Genomic DNA, 19,281 nt, shown 5'->3' with positions numbered 1-19,281 from the left:
CGTTTGACTGCAATATTTGGCCTTTCTTTGAGGAGCCGAGAAGTCTTTCCCTGCACCCCAAGACCCTGGGCAGATGCTCCCAAACACCCTATTTTTCTAACAAGGTGGAGAAAAGTAGAACAGCTCTGCCAAAGTTCAGGAAAGACTGATCCTCCAGAGGTTGTGGGTGCTCCATCGTTGGAGATTTTTGAAAAAAGCACCTTTGGGGTGTCCATCCCTGGAGGTTTTCAAGAAGAGATTGGCCAGTCTAGAGCGGTAGAGGCCTTCCTGCTGGAGCAGAGGGCTGGACTAGAAGACCTTCCGGGTCCCTTCCAACTCCGCTCTTCTACATTCTTCTCCGCCTACCGCTCCATCAGGAGGGAAGTGCGCAGGCGCGGAACCCAATTCACGCCGGCCGTGTTTCCCGGTCGGAGCCCGGAAGTGAGGACGCGCGCCGTGCGGGGGACCTCCATGAGGTCGGACAGGATTTCCGGCAAAGAAATCCGGGGCGGGAGGGCGCAAGATGGAGCAAGTGACCGAAGGGACGTGGGAATCGCTGCCCGTGGAGCTCAGCCCGGGCGTCCTGCAGGCCTTGCGGGAGCTGCGCTTCTCTCACATGACGCCCGTGCAGGTAGGGAGCGGGGCCGCCCTGGCCCTTTCCGCTCCCCCCCCAGGCGGCACTCCAGCTCCCATCGTTCCCAACCCCGCGTGCGGATGGGATTGGATGCCGACCCGCTTGGAGGAGGAGGAGGGCTGAGGATCTGCTGCCTATTTGGGTTAAGCGGGAAAGCCACCCAAGCTCTTCCATGCAACCTGTAGCACAATAAATTCAACAAAACATAAACAAACATAAATCCTAAAAAAGAGCACAAATAATCATCTTTGTGGATGCTTTTATTGTTTTAAGGTCTTTCAAAATATTTTAATTGTTTAAACATTTTAGATTTTAGGTAAGCCGCCAAGAGTCACATGTTGAGTTGGGCCGCCATGGAAATTGATTGAATGAATGAGTAAAATCTTGTTATTTGAACCCATTGCCAGAATTGCCCAGCCAGCATGGGGAATTCTGGAAGTAGAAGTCCATACATGCTAGGTGGGGAATTCTGGGAGTTGAAGTCCACACATCTTTGATTTGCCAAAGTTGAGAAACACTGATTTATTTGAAGGGTATATGCGTCCACCCAACTTGAGCATTACAGTTCCGGCTGCTGTACTAGAGCTGAAAAAGCAAAATAAACAATTTGAGTTAAAATCTAAAATAAAAATAGCCAGAATCTGACATTTATATCCAGTTCAAGAAGGATATAAAAAAATCTCCAAGGGTATTTTCAGATAGAAGCCTTGGTTCAATTCATCCTGATGTGGTTTGGCCAAGCCTTTGGGCTCTTCCTATGCTTGATCCTTTTAGACAAAAACTAGAAACCTCCGTTTCCATATCGTTCCTCTGATGCATTTCTTTCAAAGCATTTATGGTCCCTCATAATCTCTCCTCTTGCTTCTTCAACAGAGTGCAACCATCCCTTTATTTATGACCAATAAAGATGTGGCAGCTGAAGCAGTGAGTAAATTTTTAAAAAATTGTTTTAGCCATGATTTTCTTCTTTGAGCCATTCAGGAACCTCTTGGATATTTCTATTTTTCGTTGCCTCAGGTAACCGGCAGTGGAAAAACGCTCGCATTTGTCATTCCCATCATAGAAATACTCCTCCGGCGTGAAGAAAAGCTTAAAAAAATGCAGGTGAGTTCATTTCTGTTTAAGATCTAGCAGGATAATTGGGAATCCAACTTTTCTAACTGCCATTCTGTTGCTACTTAAGAAATATTGAGTATTGTTTTCGGGTGTACGTTTTGTGAAAGGCAGAGTAACGTCTTGCTGAAGCTGTATTGATGATAATTCTGTTTTTGTGGCTTGCCATTTTAGATTGGCGCGCTTATCATCACTCCCACCAGAGAGCTTGCTATCCAAATAGATGAGGTGATCTCCCATTTCATTAAATATTACCCACAGTTTAGGTAAGTCACATCTGGTGGTTAGGAAAGCAGGGTGGCCTAGTTTGTTTTTATTAAGATGTTGCTTCTTCTTTCTTTTTTTTTTCCAGTCAGTGCCTTTTGATTGGTGGGAAAAATCCCATGGAAGATGTAGAAAGATTCAAAGAACGAGGGTGAGTTAAATGCTGGAGTCACGACTGTAAGACTGTTGCCATCCAGAGTCACTGGGAGTCAGGCAGGATATTAATTTATTATTGCTTGCACAGTGAGCCAGGAGTTAATAGACTAGATTTGGCATTTTTATCCCCCTATTTAGTCCTTACCAAGGATCTAAAATAGTCAGACAGACAGATATTATGGTTTGAAGATGTTAAAGATATTGTTGTAGGATGTAAACTGTTCCAAGTACCCTTCTCAACCTGCAGGTCTTCTTTTTCTTTCCTGAACAGCGGAAACATCCTGGTAGCCACCCCAGGTCGGTTGGAGGACATGTTCAGGAGGAAATCCGAGGGGCTGGATTTGGCCAAGGCTGTAAAATCTCTTGATATTTTGGTCTTGGATGAAGCAGATCGACTGCTGGACATGGGGTTCGAAGCAAGGTAAACTGTATTTGTTTGTTTTGTCATCATTATAAACTGGGTCGATTGATTTGATTTTTCCTTTCTCAAAATTGCTTTGCTCCAGCTTCCGTGGATTATATTTTGCAACCGCTGCTGAACTGTCTAGGGCTTGATGTTTGAGACTGCCTTCCCCGGGATAGGTGGAAAAATTATATATCATTGGAGCTTTGTGTCTCAGTAATGGATTTAGGAGTACTTTTATTTCTTTAACTCACAACTTCTGCAGCCTGAGAAAATGTGAAAACCTTTGGCCTAGGGGATCTAGCCTTTAGCCTTTGTGCGAACAGAGTGCTTCTGACACCGTGAATTGTATTTGCCTGCAGTTTGAATACTATCCTGGATTTTCTGCCCAAGCAGAGACGGACAGGTCTCTTCTCTGCAACTCAGACCCAGGAAGTGGAGAACTTAGTGAGAGCGGGACTCCGAAACCCCGTCCGTATCTCAGTGAAGGAGAAGGGAATGGCAGCAAGTAACACCCAGAAGACTCCCACTCGGCTCCAGAATTATTACATGGTGAGGCCAGTTCTCTTTTCCGGAGTGGCTTTTAAGGGGGGAATGGCGCCAGATCTCTTTGATCCTGGTGTCGGGCAAGATACTTTTTGTTGATCATATTGATGTACAGGTAGCCCTCAAGTTACGACCACACTGGAGCACAAAATATCTGTTTTTAAGTGAGCCATTTGTTAAGTGAATTTTGCCTCATTTCTTGTCAGAGTAGTTTAGTGAATCGCTGTCGCCGTTAATAACACGGTTGTTTAAGTGAATCTGGCTTCCTCGTTGACTTTTCTTCTCAGAAAGTCGTAAAATGTGATCGCGTGACACTGCCACCGTCATAAATATGAGTCAGTTGCCGAGCGTCTGAATTTTGATCACATGGCCTTGGGGATTCTGCAACGGTCCTAAGTGTGAAAAATGGTCATAAATCACTTTTTTCAGTGTTGCTGTAACTTCAAACGGTCACTGAACGAACTGTTGTAAGTTGAGGGCTGTATTCTCGTTGTGTTTTATTTCATCGTTTATTTTATTGATCTATTGTTTTATTTCTGTTTATCCTCTTTTCATGTCTTCCTTTTTACTGTTGCACGCTGTCAAGAGCAGCCCCATGGCGAGACAGGGGGCAAATAAATTTAATGAACCAAGAAACAAATAAGTGCCTGAATCTCAATTTATAAAGTAGATGAAAAGCATGTAGTCTACTGGGAGCAGTGGAGAAGAATCAAATGCCTTGTTTGTTTGTTTGTTTTGAGAGCTGAAGGGAAAAGAAGATTTACCCTTTAAAGGATTTTGAGGAGATATTCAACAAATGGCTATGTTCTGCCTCTCTTTCTATGAATACTATGGGCTAAATTGTACCTGACTTTATACATTTAGACCTGCAAGGCGGACGAGAAATTTAACCAGCTGGTTCACTTCCTTCGTCAACACAAACCAGAAAAGCATCTTGTCTTTTTCAGGTAGGATAAAAGGGATGTCATGATGGAGGCTTAGCATGGATACTTTTCCTGTTCCTCAGATTGCGGCTTATATAGGCTACATAGAATTAAAAATGCTTCTTTATTTTTTTTAACCTAGCTCTTTGTTTCCAATTTTAGTACCTGTGCTTGTGTGGAATATTATGGGAAGGCTTTGGAGTCTTTGATTAAGAATGTGAAAATTATGTGCATCCATGGAAAGATGAAACACAAGAGGAATAGGATCTTTACAGAGTTCCGGAAACTTCCAAGGTAGAGAAACATTTTTTGCAATGGCCAAAGCCGCCAGTCGCAAGAAGAGAGCGAATGTATCGGTGTGCATTGGGGGGGGGGGGTGAAGGACGAGGAAGGTGTATTAAGTATGTTTGCCACCTTGAGCTAATTATAATGTAAGCAAGACGGGATAAATGAAATGTAATGGTAATTATTACGGCTAGTTTAATGCAAAATCCTGTTGTGCTTCAAAAAAAAAAAATTAAGCAATGTTAGTGGCTGTAACCTTGGTCTCCTTCCCCTTTAAACATTTTGTCTTCCTTCTCAAATGTCCCAGCGGCATCCTGGTTTGTACCGACGTGATGGCCCGTGGCATAGACATCCCGGAGGTGAACTGGGTTTTGCAATATGACCCACCGAGCAGTGCAAGGTAGCCCCTTTCCCCTCTCTTTAAAAGCAGCACAGGGCAGCACGCTAGCGCTGCCACAAAAGAACAGCAGGATTACCTTACTGCTCAGGGGTAACCTATTTCAATTAGGAGGATTCCCTGCTTATTTAAACAGAGCGTGAACCGCTTAAAAGCTTCTCCTTGCCTAATTGCAGGTTTTCTCTCGTTTTTCTGCAGCGCCTTCGTGCATCGCTGTGGCCGCACCGCCCGTATCGGCCACCTGGGCAGCGCGCTTGTCTTCTTGCTTCCTATGGAAGAAGCGTACATCACTTTCCTAGCCATTAACCAAAAGGTGAGGGTGTGTGTGTGTCTCTCTCTCTTTTCTATTTTGATCCAAAACTAGGAAATAGCGAATCGGCTTGGGGATAGGGAAAATCTGAATATTGGAAATGAATGAATGAATTATAGGTGGTGGGTGTCCTTTAGTATTCTTATTGTTTATGTCTAATGAAATGGCTTTTTTTTTTCTAAAGAGGTAAGGTGGGCCCTGTTCATAGTCTCATAGAAATAATAATAAAAACAGAATTTATTCATTATATTTTTATCCTGCCTTTATTACTTTATAAATAGCATACAAACATACTTCTTTTTCCTCACAACAACCCTGTCAGGTGGGTTTGACTGTGAGGTGACTGGTCCAAAGCCACCCAGTTGGCTTTCATGCCTAAGACAGGACTAGAATTTGCCGTCTCCTGGTGAGAGTTTTGAATTAGCTAAAAACAAAATCTTCAATTAGTGCCCCATGGAGGAACTGAAACCGCAGAGGAACGTCACGGATGTCCTACCTAAGCTGAAGTCGCTAAACCTGGCTGACAGAGCCATGTACGAAAAAGGGATGAAGGCCTTCGTGTCCTGCGTCCAAGCCTATGCCAAACACGAGTGCAACCTGATCTTCCGAATAAAAGGTACGTTTGTTTATTTAAAACACTATCCATTTTTTCCTATTATTTTTGAGTAGTTTTTTTTACACCACATAGGATAACCTGCCTATTAGCATTTCCAGCATTTATTTGTAAGCCATTCCAGTTCTTAGATGATTTTCTCTGGCCCTTCATGTTGGTTTCGGACACTCCTGTTTTGTTGGCCTGGTTTCTTGATTATATATTAAAAAAACATGTCTTGCTATTTGTCCTTTTCAATGTCTGATTATCTCTAACAGTGTGTGTGTGTGTGTGTGTGTGTGTGTGAGAGAGAGAGAGAGAGAGAGAGAGAGAGAGATATTCCATACCCAATACTAGGTAAGATCCCTAAACATTTTCTTGAAGTTTATAGCCAAGAAATCTCTTGTTTGTTGGCCTGGTTTCTTGATTATATAAAACATTTCTTGCTATTTGTCCTTTTCAATGTCTGATGATCTCTGTGTGTGTGTGTGTATGTGTTGTGTGTTTGTGTGTGTGTGTGAGAGAGAGAGAGAGAGAGATTCCATACCCAATACTAGGTAAGATCCCTAAACATTTTCCTGGAGTTTATAGCCAAGAATTCTCTTCTGTTCTCCTGTCACATTTCCACCACATGGTTTTCAACCAGGTCAAACTGAGACACACAAACAAAAACCAGAATAGTTAGAAACAAAAAAAAAAAACCCTTCTAATTGCTCCTCTCCGATGACTGGGGAAAGCCCACTTGGCCTGGCTACCCAGCCACCCACTGTGGTCTCTTCTATGTTGCGCTCAAATTGTAGCTTTCAGCCGTCACCAGCTGCTTCATTAGGGCATCTGAAATGGCCCCGGGTCTCTGCTTTGGGGTCAGGTGCCGAGACCCACCAGTCTGTGTCCCTTTTTAACAGATCTGGACTTTGCCAGCCTAGCCCGAGGTTTTGCCCTCTTGAGGATGCCAAAGATGCCGGAGCTGAGAGGCAAGGACCTCTCGGACTTTGCCCCCGTCGACATTGACACGGACTCGATCGCGTTCAAAGACAAGAACAGGGAAAGGCAGAGGCAGAAGCTGTTGGAGCAGTGGAAGGAAGAGGGTCCGGTCCGCAGAGTGGGGAGGAAGATGCCCCGAAATCAAGCTTGGTCCAAGCAGAAAGCGAAGAAGGAGAAGAAAAGGAAATTGGTGGCGAAAAGGAAAAGGGAGGAGGTGAGTTTGGGCAGGAAGTTCTTTGTTTCCTGCAAGTGAGCTAAAATGTCTTAGAGCAGGGGTACCCAAACCCGGTCCGTGGACCAGTACCAGGCCACAGCATGCCAGCAACCGATCTGCACAAACAAGCAAAGCCGCATCCGGTCCCTGGTGCCCCAAAGGTTGGGGACCTCTGTCTTAGAGGACAAGGTTAGGGGCGCTAGAGCAGGAGGAACCCCCATTTTTATTGACTCCGGAGGGACTGGGACATCACATTAAGCCAATTCATTGAGTTTGGGCTGAAGAATATCATTAATTAACTACCAACTCAGACAAACCATCAAACAGTAAACCACAGCCTAATCAAGGAACCACCAAGACTATTCCCACAACCTTGGCAGGACGAGCCACTAGTATATAAACAAAGATCAAACCCTGCTCCCTTCCAGCACTGATGATGTTAACTAGCTGGGTCACGAAATGTCTGCAAGAAAACCACCAAGCTCAGAGAGCACCAAGGACCTCAACAGTCCTCGCCACAAACCCCACTCCCTAGTAGCACTGATAATGTTGCCTAGTTGGGTCATGAAAGGTCTCTAAGAAAACAGTCCAGCTCAGAGGACCCCATAGTTCAACCTTGAGCTACGAAAATTCTCTCCTATTGGCAATTAACTCCAGTCAGTTTGTAAACCATGCTGAAATGGCTCCAGACACAAAACCAGTAACCCCCCTGAAACAATGGCTTAAGATAATTTTTGCACTCCAGTATTGATGGACTGTCAGAACAGGCAGAAAGGGAGGCCCAAAGAACTATTAGGAGGAGCAGCAAAAGCTACCTGCACTTTTAAGGAAAGCAAAACTCATGACAAGCCTTTCTGATTTTAAGCCTTGTTTTCTGTTTTTAAAAACCTCTCTCCAGGGTTCTGACCCAGACAACGAAGATATGGAGGAGCTTCTGAACGACACCCGGCTTTTGAAAAAGCTGAAAAGGGGTAAAATCAGCGAGAAGGAGTTTGAGAAGACGTTGTTGGGCAGTAGGGAAGGAGGAAGTGGCTCAGACTCAGAAGGATAAAAATATGAAGTGAAAATCTGAACGTTTCTCGTCTCACTGATACGGACCCTTTTGCAAGTAGTGCTGAATTCCTTCACTTTCCGGATTTCTCCATGCAAAATTGGGTTTCCCCAAGCTGCTCCCCCTCTTCTCCCCACTGGAGGCCTTGCAAGCCAACTCTGCAGAAAGAATTGGAGGATCAGCCTGTCTAATTCAGTTATTGTCTGCTTTCAATGGAAGCCAATGACTTGGGGACATGATTTAGCCTCTGCCGTTAAAAGCTGCAGGTCTAAAAAGCGATGAAACCTAAGCAAGAATGTTCCCCAGAGAGGGAGCTATTTTTTTTTTTTAACTTGCATGTAAATTAAATGGATCCAACCTTTGACTTTGCTGCCATCTTAACTTTTTGGAGGATACATTTTGAGCTACGTGCTACTGCAGCATATCTCAAGTCAGCAGGTGGAGCAGAAAATATATGATGAAACCTTGGTTTTTCTTCGAGCGAATTTATTCCAATAATTTACATTACGGTCGGCACAGTGAGCTTTTTTTTTTTTTGTACAGATGAATTTTTTAAAAAAATAAAATAAAAATCCGCAAAACAAAGGGGGCAAAATGACCAGGAAAAAGTTCCCTGCTTATTTTGCATTAACTGCTTGTAATCCACAGGTTCAGGGAGGCCCTTTACAAGTAGAGTTTAATCAGTTCGTCGCTCACAGCCGAAGGGGTCAAGACCCCGAGATCCGTAAACAGCAGCGTGATCAGAGACGGGGAGGTGTAATCGATCCAAGGATGCTCAACCACCAGGGCCTTTTGGGTCTTCAAGGTGTCTGCTTTGTACTGAGAGGAACGAAAGAAAAAACCTGGGTTACCCTTATGGAGAGAGGCAGCTTCAGTGAGGTTCTTGAGCTGACCCCCACCCTCCTGTCTCTGCAGTACAGGCAGTTCTCACCTTACAACCGTTCGTTTAGCGACCGAAGTTAACAATGGCACTGGAGAAACCTGTGCCAATTTTGAGATGGCGAAAAGGTCCACTTTTCCATCCAGCTACAGGTTCTGCTCCATCCAGGAAGCAGGCTTTTCCCCCTTACCTTAAATTTATCCGGGACGTCCTGCTGGTTCAGAGGGAAGAGCCTTACGAACTTGAAACTCTCGGCCACCACGTAAAAAGGTTTGTTCTGCGCTTTGGCACAGACGGCCATTTGGTTGGTCCCAATCTGAAGGAGACATCAGGCACGGGGCAGGGGAAGAGGTGCGGTGTTTAGGACATACACAAAAAGCAGCAATTTCAGAAGTGGAAGATGGGAGTTCTAGTCCCGCCTTAGGCTTGAAAGCCGGCCGGATGAACTTGGACCCATCACCAGGAGACGGTGAGTTCTAGTCCCGCCTTAGGCATGAAAGCCAGCCGGATGACTTTGGGCTCATCACCAGGAGACGGTGAGTTCTAGTCCCGCCTTAGGCATGAAAGCCAGCCGGATGACTTTGGGCTCATCACCAGGAGACGGAGAGTTCTAGTCCCGCCTTAGGCATGAAAGCCAGCTGGGTGACTTTGGGCCAGTCTCTCTCTCTCTCTCTCAACTCAACCCATCTCACAAGGTTGTTGTGGGGAAAAGTGGAGAAGGAAGATCTGCTGGAGAGTTATTTGTAAGAATAATAAAAGGCAAGATACAAACTAAATAAATAAACCCTTTTCAGACAAGGAAGGAAGGATGAATTACAAGGGCTTTTAAGGAAGCGATCATCGGGACCGCCTTCATCCTCAGAGGCTGAAAGTCTGTGCTAAGCCCAAACGAGAGAGAAAGGGACCCACGTGAATCATTTGGGAGTGACCGCATAATTTACAAACACTCTTCACCTTGTTGATGATCCCTCCGTTTTCGACCACTCCTTCAGCCCCCACAATCACCAAATCTATCCTTTCCATGATGTATCTATGAAGAGAGACAGAAAAACACGGCTGGCCCTACGGTTCTTTGTCCAGCTCCTTTGGCAAGGATGCTTTATGACTGTCACGACCGTAATGGCCAAGCTGTTACGGCTGTACTTGCACATGAAATGTACTCTGTACAGTATTACAATAACGCGTTGGTTTTGTTGCAGTGCATTTTGACAGACACAATTGCTCTGTGTGAGCCAGGCCGTTTTTCCTGTGTGTGTACTACATCGCTCTTATGTTATAAATTCCCCGATCAATATTCTCTCTAAATGCTTTTATCTCATTTTGCTTTGGAACTCCACCATTCAAAAGTGCTTTGAAAGTAGCAATATTAACCCAGTAGACTTACCCAACAGCAGCATCTAGAATTATGGTGGCAGGAATTCCAAGATTCTTGAGGGCTTCTGCCATCTTCTGCCTGTGTTAATGTTAAGGCATGCATATTAAACCTGTCCGTTTAATAAGAAACAGTACACCTTGATCCTATAGTATTCTACCTTCCAGGGGAAAAAAACATATTTTTTTTTATTGAACAGAACGGTTGATTAAGCACGTTTGAAACGGAAAGACCCTTTGTTGCTCCTATTTTTAAAACACCTTTTATTCATTTCACAAAAGGAAAGCCATCGACCTGGCAGATTGTTCAAAAATCAGAGGCTAAGGGTTCACCCACAAAATCACCCCAACATAAATGTCCCTATTGGGCATTGCACCTTAAATTGAAAACAAGCCCGTTCATAACAACATCCCCAAGAGAAAAAACATTTCTACATTTTCTAGCAACAGAGGAAAATGTTTTTGCTTTACTTGCCCTGCTCGATCCGGCTGTGATTCCGTGACATAGACGCTAAAACGTTTCTTGGCCTGTATAGCTGCTGCCAAGACTCGAAGTACCACTTTTGAGTAAGCGTGTGTCAATATTATCTGGAAAGACAATCCAAATATTGTTTTTTCAGTTTATGGCATCAGTTCCCCAGCCTCTCTCTGATGAGGGCAAAGCCTCTCATTCAATGGGACAAGTCGGAGAAATATAGGTAGAAGAGTTAAAATATTACATCCCACAGCACTGTCTTGCTAAATAACAGGTATTTATTCCAGTATATTTTTGTAGCTTCTCTCCTTCAAAAAAATCATCCCTCCACGGCTTTGGTAAAGAAATAACGTGACAGATTTAAAAAAAAATTGATGGTCCAAGACACACTGGATTCCTTTTTTGTATTACTGAAGAGCATGAAGGAAGAAAACAAGCTATGATTATAATAAACGTAACAGTGTTACTTACGCCACCATCTTTCACAAACGTGTGACAAAGCGTGGCGATTTTCTTCCTGGAAAGAGAGATTCGCTTAAGAAAAACCTCCCCTCTTTCGATCATGATTTCTTTGCATTTGGAATAGTCCTGGGAAAAAACGGAAAGCGGCGAAGTTGAAAGAATGATACAGAAGATTAAAGAAACAAGTCAAAACATATCTTGGGTACCATCTTTAGCATCTTTACCCAGCGTATGAATTCACACATCCTCTTATCCCTCATCCCAAATGCCTAGAAACTTACTCTGCATCATAACACGTAAAAACAAAAGCTTTCTGTACAAGCTCAGGAGCCCTTCAACATTTACATTCACCAAGATCAATCCCTGACATTTTGAATGGTTTCTAAATTACTCAGGACAGATCTACTGTGTTGGAGTAAGTTCTACTGTTCTTATAGCCACGTTCAGCATTTTTTAAAACATAAAATTTGGAAGCTGAGTGGCCAATATTTATATTAAAGAGCTGAGTTAAAACTCACCGGGTTTTCTAAAGAAGTGAGACTGATGAATCTTAAGAAAAGCTCTCCTCCAGAGGAAATGGCCACCGAGGAATCAACGCTAGAGAGTGTTTCTATAGCCTGTTTTAGATTGGCTCTCAGTCCTTGGATGGTCTCACCTGAGGGAATAAAAAGATTAAAAAAGCTGCTGCATGGGCTTCAGTTTTTACAGACTTCATCTTGAGAGTATAAAATTAAAAATTAAGGCAGGAAGCAGGGAAGCCTTATGATAAAGTATCTTAGAATGTGAACTCTTTGTATTATCTATTACTACTTATTTTGTAACGGGCTGCTCTGCTGCAAATCACCCTGGGATTTGTAAGTAAATTCCAGGCTTAATTCCACCAGCCTGTGATTTAATTTATTTCTGCCGGCTGCTCAGTTTGTGCAATGCCAAGATATTACGTGCCTTTGTCCCTCTTCAAGAATTCCAATAAGACCCGGATGGCAGCCACTGCAGAGGCAACATCTGGATCCTGTCTCATCTGGGTGTTAAAAGCATCGACTAGCTCTGCAGAGGTGGAACACAAAAAATAAATTAATTTAGAAATCCTGAAACTTACAAAAGTGCTCATTTCGCATTTTACAGACTATAATATTCTGCATTTGTGAGACTCTTCCAAATGGAATATTTTGCATTTATTCCACACCCTCTCATATAGATAGATAGATAGATAGATAGATAGATAGACTCTATAAAGATAAATAATTAAAATAATTAGGAATTGACATGGATTTTACAATACTAAAGAAACGTGATGGCAATAGATTTCTGATCGGAAAGGAAACTCTTCCCACAACGCCCACCAGACTAGCAGAGACCTCACAGGGCAGGAAACCTGATATTTCCACCTGTCAAGGCTCGACCTGTTTAACTTCCAGCTTCGGTTTCTGTTGTCCTCTGCAGCCATTCAGCTTCCCTCCCTCTTTTCTCCCGTTCCCGGCGCGAGGGACTCCCCCAGGCGCGCCAGAAAGGATCCAGTTCCAAACCAGACTTCAAAAACGGTCCCCGTTTTGGGGCTCCCCCTTCGCCCCTCCGCTCACCCGCCTCGTTCATGGTGGAGAAAGAAAACGCTTCGGGCGACCAGGGCGCCTCCCCGGAACCTTCGGCGCCGCGCCGCGCGACCCCACCGGAAGCCTTTCCCGTTCGCACTCGCTGCCAGCCGCAAGAACACGAGCGGGGGACGCCAAGAAGGGTGCGCCAGGGCGCTCGTGACGTCACTCTCAGGCGACCGGACTGCGCCGCTATGAGCGCGGGTGAGTTTGGGGTCTGAATTCTGGATTTAAATTCGGGGTTGGGTGGAATTCCTCCGCCTTTCCCGACTCCGAGGCGAGTCTCAGGCCTCTGAATTCCTTGGTTGGAGAGACTGGGTTTTATTCTGAAGCGTTGGCTGCCTCTGAGCATGTGCAGAGTGGTTTCACACCCACTACACCCGTTTCCCTCCCCCCCCCGCCATCACCAACCCTAGGTCTCCTTTCAATGCAAATGTCACTTAAGGAATAAAGAATGAGGCCTTTCATTCCCACGTGCCAGGTGGAACTCCCTGCCACAGGATGCTTTCATGTCTTAGGCAGCTTGGGTGACTTTGAGCCTGTCCTCCTCTCTCAGCCCAGCTCAGCCCACCTCACAGGGTGGTGGTTATGGGGAAAGCAGGAAGAGGAATTCTGGGAGTTGAAGTCCACAAGTCATAAAAGGGCCAAGTTTGAAGACCCCTTGCTTTAGTTAAAACAGTTTGCTGCTGGTTGGTCAAGGACAACATCCAGTCTCCAGCAGAGTTGGGAATAGTGGCTTTCAACCTCTGGATATTCGCAGCAGCTGCTTGAGATGTCTGACTCTGTATAAAATGAAGGAATGGATGGCAGATACAGTCTCACCTTCTGAATTCTGTGCTTTATTTTCTTGTCTAGATGAGGAAGTGAATCTCCTAGTCATTGTCGTTGATATTAACCCTATTTGGTGGGGCAAGCAAGCCTTGTTGGGCTCAGAGGTAAGGCATCCCTGGCATAAGTTATTCAGGTACTATCCTTTGTTTAAAAAAATTAATTATTTCTAAATGATTTTCTTTTGGATAAATATGGCTTGAAATTTTATGCATGTTTGATTCTGATTTGGAAGTTTCTAGGTTTTAAATAATATTTCTCCTTCTCACAGCTTACATTATCAAAATGCCTCGATGCGACCATGGTGTTGGGAAACTCACACTTATTTATGAACCGCAACAACAAACTTGCTGTGATAGCCAGTCATATACAAGAAAGGTATTCTGTCTCCTGTTGATTGTTGCTCCAGGGGCTCTTTTAATTGGAAGATAAGCTGCTGATGCCTAGTAAAGAATTGTACAAGAGATTTAAAAAAATGAATTGTGGTGTAAAGGATCTTTTGTTATATTTTTTTTATGAAATGGAAAATGATAGATATTTTGTGGTAGTTTGAGTGATTGAACTCCCTAAATGGTTAACATAATTTTATTTTCTCTTCTCTCAGCCGTTTCCTGTATCCTGGAAAACACTGGGCAGTTGTCGATCTCTTTGGAGAATCAAATGTTTCTGGTAGTAAAGATGGAAAATATGAATTATTATCCACCATAAACGAAACCATTGCAGAGGAGATAAAGGACCTGCTGACCAATAGTAAGAGAAGCCAACTGATTCATTGCATAGCTTTGGTGTTTCTTATTTCTATTATATGCTACTTAATTTTTATTCCTTTGTGATCGTAGCTGAAGTAAAGGGGCAACAGACAGAAACTTTGCTGGCTGGATCTCTTGCTAAAGCACTTTGCTGTATCCTTTTTTTTTTTACAAAAGTCAACGTTTCTCAAAAATGACTTTGCATTTCTGTATACACACACACACACGTTGAGTCTCAAGACGTTAAGCAATCACCTGTCTGAGCTTATCTTCTTTTCCAACCTTCTCTTAAATTGTATTGACTTTGAAGAACTGCTGATCTTATTCCTGCCATTTTATCCAGGACTGTTTTTATTCTTTTTCAGCCTGTTCTTAATTCCTGTATGAAGGCAAGCAGTCCATTAATGAAGTATACCTGTTCAAATCCTCTTGTTGTAACTATATATTTTTTTATGTTCTGAAATACAATTCCAATGATTCCTGAATGTCTTGTGCTTCAGATATTCACAGAGTAACAAGAGAGATTAAAAGTACGTAGTCTGGTGTTATCTATGCGTCAGTCTTATTATTGTAAAGCATTCACCCAAGCTCCACTAAATGTTTCTTTTCTGTTTTTTTCCACCTCTTGTTCAATATGTAGCCAGCCAGGAAATAAAGTCCAGGATTTTGGTAAGGTTTCCTTCCATATCTTGAAGTCAAATAGCTTCTGCGAAGTATGACATCTAAATCAAGAAGTTCCCATTTCTTTTCCAGGTCATCAAAGCTGCTGAAGACAGCACATTACAATATATGAACTTCATGAATGTTATCTTTGCAGCCCAGAAACGGGTAATGATCAGAATTTACTACAAGATCTGTAGCTCCATCAGCACCTTACTCGCATTAATACTATAGTGCTTTCTCTTTAGAGGACCCTAATTCTGTCTCCTTTTTTTCTCCTTAGAGTATTTTAATTGATGCCTGTGTGTTGGACTCGGATTCAGGACTTTTGCAACAGGTACGATGTTCGTTTTTGTTCTTCCTCGTTTATTAGATCTTGTGGATGAACGGAACTTTTTTCCTTTATGGTCCTTCCTGTAAGAGTTTTACTTCCCCCTCAATGTCACCAGGGTTTACTCCTTCACCCTGGAATAGTGCAAGCGAAGCAGAAGCTCCACCAGTGAGCCCCAGATATACTTTTGGTCTTTGGTGTGGGTGTTGTTTGCTGCTGTCCTACTTTCTAGGCATGTGATATCACTGGCGGGATCTACTTGAAAATTCCATACAAGCCTTCGCTTCTGCAGTATTTGCTGGTGAGTTCTGTTTTTCTAGCCACTTTGCTTCAGCCTGTTTGGTTTAGAAATCTGGGTAAATTCTACCAAACCTTTAACGTCAGGGTTTAAGCTGATACCTTTTAATAAAATTTGTCAGTCAGAAAAGGAGCTATCGCTCTGGATTTTTGACTACCATATAGTCTATAATATAGTTCTTCTCCTATAAATTTTTTGTCTTAATAATTTTTTGTCTTTTAAAAATTGCAGTGGGTTTATCTGCCTGATCAAGATCAGAGATCCCAGCTGATCCTCCCACCGCCTGTTCACGTGGATTACCGTGCTGCCTGCTTCTGCCACAGGAATCTTATTGAAATTGGCTATGTCTGCTCAGTGTGTTTGTCGAGTAAGCGTTTAGACTTTCTTTGGGCTTGGGCTTGATCTGTCTGATCTTAAAAGCTGTTCTGAAAGTGTTATTCTTATTTTTTTAAAACCTTTTTTACAGTATTCTGCAGCTTCAGTCCAATCTGTACCACTTGTGAGTAAGTATCCTTGAGAAATCCTTTTGCAATTGATCAAACACTGCTGATTCTGAAATCGCTATTTCAAAATGAAAGCAAAGTTCGTCTGAATGGATACAAAATTGTATAAACTGTGTTAGGAGAAATCTTTGTCCCGATTCACTATTTTTCCTATTGTTTCTTGTCTCTTGATTTTTATCATCCCTTATGTCTACCTTGCCCTTCCTTTCCTTCCTTCTTGCAATGCCCACCAGCTGCCCAATATTTTTTTGCAGAAATTTGTTGGGTGTGTTTCACGTTTTGTTGTAGAAATAAACAAATATGTGCTGATTGGGTCAGTTGTTATAGTGTGACCCTAGCAATTCCTAAATGCTGATTTTTTTAAATTGCTTGTTGGAGCAGACAGAAGGCATCAAGTCCTTATGCAGAGCCATTTTTGAATTACTGTTCAATTTTATTCCAGAACCGCTTTCAAGATTTCGCTGCCGGCTGTCATGAAGCCTAAGAAAAAGAAATTGAAAGTCTCGATGTAGCTGCATTGTGGATTTCCCTTGCCCTCTGTGTGGGAAGTCTGTCTCCCAGACTGTAACTATAAAACTAAAAAAAACGGAGCGCCAGAAACCAAAATGTATTTTGGAATGATCAACAAAGGGCTAAAAGTTTCAAGCCAGTGCATACATTGTCCAGGACGCTATTTCTGTACTAAAGTGTTACAAAATTGAAGTCTTTCTGCCACTGGTTTAAACTAACGCCTGAAATCAGAGAAGAAGGAAATAAAGTTGGTATGTAAAACTCATTTCCGGTATCATAGGTAGAGGAATCAAAGTGGTTTAAGGCTTGACACCTTAATTCCAAACAAAGCCCCTTTTATTTAAGTTAAAATTGTGGTGGATTGACATAGGGTTTAGTTTTCAATTTCAGATGTTAATTCGTTTCTGCATGGCAGCTCTGTGTGGCCCAGGACAGGCAGGAAACGTCTTGGTTCTTGACTGCAAATTCTCGCCTTGCGGAGATTTGTATCTGTAGGTTGGTGGAACATCTGGTGAAGAACATCTGGCGCTCTGTTGGTTAAGAAGAGCACAATTTACACAACCTGATTCCTGAGTTCACTGTTTTCTAGAATGCAACATTACATAGAATGGGCCATGCTCAAATGTGCGCCTCACTCCAAAACCTTTTTTTTTAAAACCAAATTTGTGATCATGTGACTCCAGGACACGGCAGCTGTCTTAAATGTCAGTTGCTAAGAGCCTAAAATTTTGATCATGTGAAGGCTGCAACGGTTGTAAGAGCAAGGAATGGCTGTGCGTCAATTTTTTCAGTGCTGTTGTGACTGAGCAGCCGCTAAAGGAATAGTTGTAAATCACGGACTAGCTATGTAGCTTGTTGAGTTCGGATCTTGTGTATTACATCAACCCAGCCTCTCTTACTCCCGTTCCATGGTTTCCGTTAATATCATACGACCTGCTTATGCAGCTCACTGAGTGGTAAAGCATGGACTACAAACCACAGTTGGCGGCAAACACAATTCAATGCCAAACCAACAGGAAAGGTAATGGCTGAGTGCAATGCGTGAGCCCAGCCTTACTTCTTTTAAGCGGTAATCATTTAAAAGTCAAAACTTACTTGGGCTATTTTAGGAGAACAAGATGTAGGAAACCTTTGGCCTGCAGTGGTGAAGAAGGTGGTGTCCGATCTAGCACGCAGCCTGGGGTCTAGATTCCTCCAGCTGCTCTCACTAGATCGCAGAGGAGAAGGCTGGACACTGGACCGCAATCTCCTGGAATCTCTTTCCGTGACCGTGGACGATCCTCTCTTGAATGTCACCCTGGGTGCCAATTTCTTGACCATGAGCAGGCAAAACTGTCTTTTCTCCTCCTCAAGTTCTCGCAGCCGGCTACGTTTCTGCTGTTCCAGATTCTTTACCCTCTGTGGAAGAAGGAAAGACGAGGGGAAGAATTGCAAGACGCTGTACCATCAAGCAAGGATCTCCTGCTTCAGGTAAACAGAAAGGTTGACTATTATAGTCTAGACCTCAAGAATCAGAGGTGGCTGGCTGGAGAATTCTGGGAGTTGACGTCCACACTTCTTAAAAGTTTCCAAAGTTGAGAAACATTGCTGTAGATAAAAGAAGTGGGACATTTAGCACAAGATGTAAATAGACAACCATCCATCTCTGAGTCACCATCTTTTGTCAACTGTTGCTGGTGTATCTCTGGTTGTTGAAAAACATTAACAAAATGTTGCCAGCCTCAAATCTGTTGCCACCAGCTAACCAGTGTGTGGCACACAGGTTAATAATAAAGTTGATATTTCTCATTTTTGCTGGTCATAAGTGGCAGACTGAATCTTTGAAATTCCCGGCAGTGAAACGGGTCACCTTACCTTGGCTAATTCCTTCTGTTCTTTGATAATCCTGTTCTTCACTTGCTGAGGGGCCATCAAGAGATCTGCAAGGCAAAAGGAATAGAAAGAATCATGCTTATATAAAAACATCAAAGAGATTTTGGGATCCCCGCCGATGGCCATTTTTGCCCAGTGTTAATTGAGCCACCGAAGCCCTATGGTGCGAAAATCTTGGAAGGGGGCAGAAAATAGATGCTTCTCTTGAAATGGCTGGGCTTGGAGTGATCCACTGGCAGATGGGAAAAGAGCTTGTTTTCAGTCAGAGACCCAGGGAAAAGGATATCCTGGTTTATCGCTTGACGGCCGCTGGATTAATTCCCACACGCTGGGCATCAGCTAAACATTGACTAAGGGCGTGAGACTAGTGACCCTTAATATTTTTACAACAAAGCTCCAAAGATGTCCAGCTTCATCATTACCTTGTCTCCCTAATGCCTGGAGACGTCTAGCATTGGAGATTCTGCCTAAAATATGCAATTTGAGCTTCATATCTGCTAATCTTGGCTTTAGCTGTTATTTGCTGCTTTATTATTTTCAGTGCTTCGTCAATCTTTTTTGTTTCTAAGTGATTTTTTTTTTAATGAGGTCTTCTTTAATCTTCTGGTTCTTCTGTTTCTCCTCCTCCCCCCCTTTTTTTCATCTGTTGAAGCTTACTTGCCTCTGATGTCAGCTTGCTAATCTTATTTTCCAGCCTGATCTTCCATTTTGGTGGTGCACCTTTTGCCTTCTTCTTCATTTTGCATCCCAGGTATTCAGTTATAGCTGCAGCTGTGCTGTACATGAATTGTTTTTAGCATCATTATTATTATCATGGCACAGGAAATATTTTTTTCAATACTGTCTTGAATTGGCTATGCCAAGGATGAGTTTCTGTATGTGGCTGTGCTTTTGTTCCATGG

At 43.1% G+C, this 19,281-nt stretch overlaps 3 protein-coding genes across 4 annotated transcripts; 2 read left to right on the top strand and 1 right to left on the bottom strand.

The window, feature by feature from the left end:
* Positions 1-501: 501 nt before the first annotated feature.
* On the top strand, positions 502-8,139 carry DDX55 (DEAD-box helicase 55). The gene is made up of 14 exons (XM_015813643.1): positions 502-610; positions 1,487-1,537; positions 1,631-1,717; positions 1,901-1,992; positions 2,079-2,141; positions 2,418-2,567; positions 2,912-3,101; positions 3,960-4,042; positions 4,181-4,312; positions 4,611-4,703; positions 4,899-5,013; positions 5,458-5,626; positions 6,508-6,800; positions 7,699-8,139. Exons 1-14 carry the CDS (start codon positions 503-505, stop codon positions 7,849-7,851), a joined length of 1,779 nt encoding a protein of 592 aa, XP_015669129.1. The 5' UTR covers position 502; the 3' UTR covers positions 7,852-8,139.
* A 180-nt stretch (positions 8,140-8,319) lies between these two features.
* EIF2B1 (eukaryotic translation initiation factor 2B subunit alpha) lies at positions 8,320-12,680 on the bottom strand. The gene is made up of 9 exons (XM_015813644.1): positions 12,620-12,680; positions 11,985-12,086; positions 11,558-11,694; positions 11,049-11,165; positions 10,578-10,690; positions 10,116-10,184; positions 9,686-9,761; positions 8,922-9,047; positions 8,320-8,670 (listed from the first exon to the last, which is right to left on the bottom strand). Exons 1-9 carry the CDS (start codon positions 12,630-12,632, stop codon positions 8,515-8,517), a joined length of 909 nt encoding a protein of 302 aa, XP_015669130.1. The 5' UTR covers positions 12,633-12,680; the 3' UTR covers positions 8,320-8,514.
* A 120-nt stretch (positions 12,681-12,800) lies between these two features.
* On the top strand, positions 12,801-16,772 carry GTF2H3 (general transcription factor IIH subunit 3). Of its 2 annotated transcripts, XM_015813641.1 has the most exons (13): positions 12,801-12,832; positions 13,484-13,563; positions 13,728-13,834; positions 14,061-14,206; positions 14,296-14,358; positions 14,706-14,735; positions 14,846-14,874; positions 14,959-15,033; positions 15,149-15,202; positions 15,429-15,497; positions 15,726-15,861; positions 15,961-15,997; positions 16,440-16,772. In XM_015813641.1, the coding sequence occupies exons 1-13, from the start codon at positions 12,823-12,825 to the stop codon at positions 16,507-16,509; spliced, it is 906 nt and encodes a 301-aa protein (XP_015669127.1). In that variant the 5' UTR covers positions 12,801-12,822; the 3' UTR covers positions 16,510-16,772. The 2 variants fall into 2 exon arrangements, with proteins under 2 accessions (XP_015669127.1, XP_015669128.1); XM_015813642.1 differs by lacking the exons at positions 12,801-12,832; positions 13,484-13,563; positions 13,728-13,834; positions 14,296-14,358 and having other exon boundaries at positions 14,178-14,206; positions 14,571-14,735.
* The last annotated feature ends 2,509 nt before the right edge of the window (positions 16,773-19,281 follow it).

This window comes from Protobothrops mucrosquamatus, unplaced genomic scaffold (assembly GCF_001527695.2).
Source record: "Protobothrops mucrosquamatus isolate PMUCROS unplaced genomic scaffold, P.Mucros_1.0 scaffold180, whole genome shotgun sequence".
NCBI classification, from domain to species: Eukaryota; Metazoa; Chordata; class Lepidosauria; order Squamata; family Viperidae; genus Protobothrops; species Protobothrops mucrosquamatus.
This window is presented reverse-complemented; position numbering and strand designations above follow the sequence as displayed.

Bases quoted from the DNA above. Each gene is read 5' to 3' on its own strand.
- EIF2B1 (XM_015813644.1), bottom strand. The intron at 10,691-11,048 runs GTAAGTAACACT...TTGTCTTTCCAG, and splicing joins CGTTTGTGAAAGATGGTGGC to ATAATATTGACACACGCTTA. The intron at 9,762-10,115 runs GTAAGTCTACTG...CTCTCTTCATAG, and splicing joins ATTCTAGATGCTGCTGTTGG to ATACATCATGGAAAGGATAG.
- DDX55 (XM_015813643.1), top strand. From the start codon at position 503: ATGGAGCAAGTGACCGAAGGGACGTGGGAATCGCTGCCCGTGGAGCTC. The intron at 5,627-6,507 runs GTACGTTTGTTT...CCTTTTTAACAG, and splicing joins CCTGATCTTCCGAATAAAAG to ATCTGGACTTTGCCAGCCTA. The intron at 6,801-7,698 runs GTGAGTTTGGGC...ACCTCTCTCCAG, and splicing joins CGAAAAGGAAAAGGGAGGAG to GGTTCTGACCCAGACAACGA.
- GTF2H3 (XM_015813641.1), top strand. The intron at 14,875-14,958 runs GTAAGGTTTCCT...TTTCTTTTCCAG, and splicing joins AAATAAAGTCCAGGATTTTG to GTCATCAAAGCTGCTGAAGA. The intron at 15,034-15,148 runs GTAATGATCAGA...TTTTCTCCTTAG, and splicing joins TCTTTGCAGCCCAGAAACGG to AGTATTTTAATTGATGCCTG.